The sequence below is a fragment of the Anolis carolinensis genome, chromosome 6 (assembly GCF_035594765.1).
Source record: "Anolis carolinensis isolate JA03-04 chromosome 6, rAnoCar3.1.pri, whole genome shotgun sequence".
In the NCBI taxonomy this organism is placed as follows: domain Eukaryota; kingdom Metazoa; phylum Chordata; class Lepidosauria; order Squamata; family Dactyloidae; genus Anolis; species Anolis carolinensis.
In genome coordinates, this window is record NC_085846.1 from 114,851,948 (window position 1) to 114,857,798 (window position 5,851).

The window sequence follows — 5,851 nt, forward strand, 5'->3', positions numbered from 1 at the left end:
TCGATGACAGGTCCTAATCGATTTAATAGCATCCTCTCATAGACTTTATATAGATGACATAAGAAGGAGATTGGTCGGTAGTTCCTGGCATTGGAGGCATCTTTACCAGGTTTTAAAATGGCAATTATCTTCTTCTTCTTCTTCTTCTTCTTCTTCTTCTTCTTCTTCTTCTTCTTCTTTTTTTGCACGTGAAGGTGTGAGGCTGAAATTGCATCTGGGGAAGATGAGTATCTAGGTAAATGAGCAGTACGGAGCAGCTAGTCCCTATGAAAGGCTTGCACAGTGAAAGAATGTATGGCAATTTTTGTGTAAAGTAATATTTATTTTATATTTGAGAGTATGAGTTACAAACGTGTTTAAGACATTTCTATTCTTAGAAAACTTATTTTAGAACACAAGTGCCCAGAATCTGTTCATCCAACATACTCAATGGCCATGTTGACGGGGGGAATTTGGGGATTTTCAATAACAAAAGTCCCACAACACAGCAATTTTATCAATGTGCTATCTCTCTTCAAAAAGGTTTTGCTTGGAGGAGCAGCAATGGAGGCTTAACCCTAGGGTCCTATGGTTTACTTCAAATGATTCCCCGAAGAAGCCATTTTTAAAAATTGCCCCCGATGTTGCAGCGGGTTAAATTGTTGAGCTGCTGAACTTGCTGACCAAAAGGTGGCTGGTTAGAATCCGGAGAGCGGGGTGAGCTCCTGCTACTAGCCCCAGCTTCTGTCAACCTAGCAGTTTGAAAACTTACAAATGTGAGTAAAGCAATAGGTACCGTTCTGGTGGGAAAGTAACAGCGCTCCATGCAGTCATGCTGGCCACATGACCTTGGAGGCATCTAAGGACAATGCCAGCTCTTCGGCTAAGAAAAGGAGATGAGCACCAACCCCCAGAGTCAGACTTGACTAGACTTAATGTCAGGGGAAAACCTTTATCTTCAGCTACCTCTGTTCCAAACCCAATTTTACACAACACACTTGAAACTGTGCTCACTTTTAAAAGAGTCTTGAGTTCTCATTCCAACCTCTTTACCAACACAAGAAACAAACATTGCCTTCTCCCACTTATCCTTTAATTAGATCTTATGATTAGATAATATGTTTTTGAAGGTAATTCAGAAACTTCAATTGGTGTAGAGATCGGCAGCCAGGTTACCAACTGGCGCCTCGTACAGGGAACAGACAACTCCCATGTAATGGCAGCTCCACTGACTGCTGATCTGGTTCTGGGCTAAATAGACAGTGATGGTCATTACCTTTAAAGCCCTAAATGGCTCGGGTCCAGGCTATTTGATTAATTGCATCTCCCTTTATAGACCAACTCAGACACTGTGGTCATCGGAGGAGGCCCTGCTCTCGGTCCACCCCCGTCTCAAGCACAGCTGGTGCGAAGGAGAGAAAGGGCCTTCTCCATGATCACCCCTCACCTCTGGAAAGCCTCCCTAAGGAAATAAAGATGGCCCCCTCCCTCCTGGCTTTCAGAAACGACACTGCTACTATACATCTAATTATCAAAGAGTCATATAATCCTAGAGTTGGAAGAGACCTCATGGGCCATCCAGTCCAACCCCATTCTGCCAAGAAGCAGGAAAATTGCATTCAAAGCACCCCCGACAGATAGCCATTCAGCCTCTGTTTCAAAGCCTACAAAGAAGCCTCCACCACACTAAGGGGCAGGGAGTTATACTGCTGAACAGCTCTCACAGTTAGGAAATTCTTCCTCATATTCAGGTGGAATCCTCTTTCCTGAAGTTTGAATCCATTGTTCTACATTCTAGTCTCCAGGACAGCAGAAACAAGGCTGATCCCTCCTTCCTATGACTTCCCCTCACATATTTATCTATGGCCCTCATCATGTCTCCTCTTAGCCCACTCTTCTGAAGGCTAATCATGGCCAGCTCTTTAAGTCATTCCTCATAGGGCTTATTCTCCAAACCCTTGATCATTTTAATTGCCCTCCTCTGGAAACATTTCAACTTGTCATCATCTCCCTTAAGTTGGACACAGTGTGATTCCAGGTGTGGTCTCATCAAGGCAGAATCAAGGTGTAGCATGACTTCCTTGGATCTAGACACTAGTCTCCTATTTATGCAGGTCAAAATCCCATTGGTTTTTTAAGCTGCCGAATGACATTGTTGTCTCATGTTTAACCTATTGTTCATGCGAATTCCAAGATCTTTTTCACACAAACTGCTATCATTTAAAATCTGTTACCCGTATCCAGGCTCTGTTTACCATGCTAGCCCAGTTATTTGATAGGTTATGTATTATTTTAATTTTAGACATTAAGATATAATCTGTTTTTATATGGTGGGTTATTACTTTTTACTATTATGTGTGTATTGGTTGTCTTTTTCAGGCATTTAATGTTTGCCTTTTTGTGACTGGAATCTGCCCTGAGTCCCTTCAGGGAGATAGAGTGGAATACAAATAAATTATTATTATTATTATCATCATCATCATCATCATCATCATCACAATTATTATTATTATTATTACTGTTACTACTACTACTACTACTACTACTATAACTTATAATAATAACTTTATTTTTATACCCGCCTCCATCTCCCCGAAGGGACTCAGGGCGGCTTACATATTATTATTATGCTGCATAGGAAGGACAAATGTCTTGCTTCAATCTGTATTCCTCAACAATTATATACCAGACTGAGATGCAGAGAATATACAAAGAGAACATATTTTCATCCCTGTTAAGGATTCCTCATTGCTTCCTGGCATAAGCCAGATGTTCCCCTATATAGCACACAAGAGGTGCCTTTATTGGATACAAATAGGCATAGCAAGGGTTAAGCGCAGCTTGCTGTATGTCCAAAGTTTTTTGGCTCCACCCTCAGTCCCAAAATATAAAACTTCTAAGCTGACTTGTTTTGTCACAGAGCTCCTAGAAAGAGAGATGGATTTCTGTCTGACGGTCCTATGTGCCCTCCTGGCAGCCGTCCTAGGGGGGCTCTACCTGGTGGGAGCATTCCGCAAGCGGAGAGCCAACGAGCCCCCAGTGGATAAAGGCCTCATTCCCTGGCTAGGGCATGGCTTGAACTTCAGGAACAACATTTTCAGTTTCCTGCAGCAGATGCACAAGAAACACGGCGACGTTTTCACTGTATTGATCGCTGGACACTACTATACCTTTCTGATAGACCCACTGTCTTTTGGGGCCGTGGTGAAAGAAGTAAGAGCCAAGCTGGATTATACCCCCATTGCCTTTGAACTTGTCAGTAATGTGTTTGCCCTCCAGTCTTCTGAAACGATGCATCAGGCAATAGAGACAATTAGTGTCAAGCACCTTTCAGGAGATGGGTTGGAGGTGATGACGCAAGCCATGATGGACAGCTTTCAGAAGGTGATGCTTCATGACCTGGGCTCTAGAGAAGCCCCGACGCCCTGGAAACAAGACGGGTTGTTCCACTTCTGCTATAATATGGTTTTCAGGGCTGGATATTTCGCTTTTTATGGAAACAAGCCCGGTAAAAGCGAGAAGGAGAAAGAAAGTGCCTTGAAACAGGACCTCAAGGAGTCTGAAGAAATCTTAAAGGAATTCCGCAAGTACGACCAGCTTTTCTTCCGCTTATCTTATTCATTATTGTCTTTTGGAGAAAAAAAAGAAGTTGAGAGTCTCTGGAGCTACTTCTGGAACACCCTCTCGGTGAAGAATGTCTACCAGAAAGACAACATCAGTGGCTGGATCAATGACCATCAGCAGCTGCTTGCTGAGATTGGCATGCCCGAGCACATGCGGGATCGGTTTATGTTTTGCCTCCTCTCCGCGGTTCAAGGCAACACGGGTCCGGCTTCCTTCTGGCTCCTTGCACACCTTCTAAAGAACCCCCAGGCCATGGAGGAGGTGAGGAAAGAAGTGACCGCAGTGGTGAGAGATTCTGGCCAGGAGCCGGGCAACGCAGTGCTGAATGTGACCCGGGAGATGTTAAGCCAAACCCCAGTCTTGGACAGTACCGTGAAAGAGGTCTTAAGGATGAGAGCGGCTCCGATGGTGACCCGGGCTGTGCTGGAAGACATGCAGCTCAAGATGAATGATGGAAGGGTGTACGCTTTGCGCAAAGGGGACAGGGTCGCCATTTTCCCCTATTTGACCCACATGGACCCAGAAATCCACCCCCAGCCCCTTGTTTTCAAGCATGACCGCTTTCTCACCACGGATGGCAACAAAAAGGAATTCTTTAAGAATGGGAAAAAGGTGAAATATGCCACCATGCCATGGGGGGCAGGGGTCTCCGTTTGCCGGGGGCGTTTCTTGGCAGTCAATGAGATCAAGCTCTTTGCCTTCCTCATGGTCACTTGTTTTGAGATGGAGCTGGTGAACCCAGAAGACAAAATTCCTCCAATAGAGAAAAGACGTTATGGGTTTAGCATCATGCATCCCACGCATGATATCCAGTTCAGGTATCGGTTGCGCTATTGAGTGACACAGAACACAAGGCAGGAGTCAGAGACCAGTCTGGTTTTAGACCCAAATATCTTTGTTGGGACCTAACATTTAAACATCGTGTGTTTCTGTAGACAGAATAAAGCATTTGTTTAGGCATAAGAAAGTAATGTTTCCTAGTACTGTGAGATTGCAAAGGGATCTTGTAGCATTTTAAAGACTCACTGAGAGAACAATATTGGTAACATAAGTTCGTAGACTAAGAAACCACCTACACTGTAGAAAAATAGCACATTAACTGCAGGTGTGTCAATGTTGTGGTGTCATGGGAGTTATAGTTTTTGAGTTATTTAACTTTTTCTATCAAAGCAGTGTGGTGCCACAACAAACTACACATCCCCAGAGTCCCTAGGATGGCGTTTTGGTAGTGTCAAACTACATTAATTCGACATTGTAGATCCACCACTCATTTCATATATTCTCCTTGGGTTATTGCTTTCTTTCTTTTTTTGGACAAGTTTTCTGCTTATCGCATAGGGCAAAATGAGTGATTAATGGCAAACAAGAGTCACACAAGGACCCTAGAAAAATATCATACTAGTATGTAGCAAAATGTGAAAATTGTTCTGTTCCTGGTTTGAGTTGTCATTTCCTGTATAATTGTGCAGGACTTACTTGGAAAGTAGTTGTTCTACTCCAGAATCTTCATTTTTGTGGCTGCAATTTTAAACCTTTCCTATGCCATTTTTAACCTTTTGTGCAGACCACAAAACAAAGGGTTTTTTGCAGTTTAATAAACTTTTCCCATGTATTTATGACAGAACCAATTAGGAAATGGGATTTATAACCCAGGAACAAAAATCGTGTGACATAGTGTTATTACTTAGCAGGGATTTTAAATGTCAAGGTTCAGCTGTTAATTCATTTTTTCATAGATCTCCCTGTAATCAGCTCGGAGTGTAGTTGCCTTATTTGAAAAGGGGAGGGGGGGGGGGGGAACCAGGCCGGGTGGCCTTTTCTGAAAGCAAAACCTGACCTTTTATACATTTGGAACAGTAGAAATAGATACAGAAGCTTCTACTACTGACTTGCATGGACTGGCAGGACTTTCAGTTGCTCAACTGATAGTACATTTTAATCAGAGAAAACAACACCTTCATTCTCTTGTCTTTGTCAATGCACTCCAAGGGTTGTGTGCTTTCCTCTGTATCAGACCTGAAGCTGATAATTCTGTCTGCACTTATTGATGCTGAACCAGGGCCAGGGTCGTTTCAAGAAAAAATCTGAGAGGAATGACATGACCTATAGATTATGAAAGGATAAACAGATTTCTAGCAGTATCACTTGGCAGCTGCATAGAATGCAATGGCCTTGTGCAGCACATGCAAAGCCTGAACGTTTTGCCTGCTGCAGGAAGTAAATGCATTTCGCCTGCTGGACAGATGGA

General features: G+C 43.3%; 1 protein-coding gene across 1 annotated transcript; it reads left to right on the forward strand.

Annotated features, from left to right (window-relative positions):
* Positions 1-2,916: 2,916 nt before the first annotated feature.
* LOC100565905 (5-beta-cholestane-3-alpha,7-alpha-diol 12-alpha-hydroxylase-like) lies at positions 2,917-5,490 on the forward strand. The gene has a single exon (XM_003221888.3). The coding sequence runs from the start codon at positions 2,917-2,919 to the stop codon at positions 4,438-4,440; it is 1,524 nt and encodes a 507-aa protein (XP_003221936.1). The 3' UTR covers positions 4,441-5,490.
* Positions 5,491-5,851: the final 361 nt, after the last annotated feature.

What these genes read in the sequence shown, in the direction of transcription:
- LOC100565905 (XM_003221888.3), top strand. Translation starts at nt 2,917, where the DNA reads ATGGATTTCTGTCTGACGGTCCTATGTGCCCTCCTGGCAGCCGTCCTA.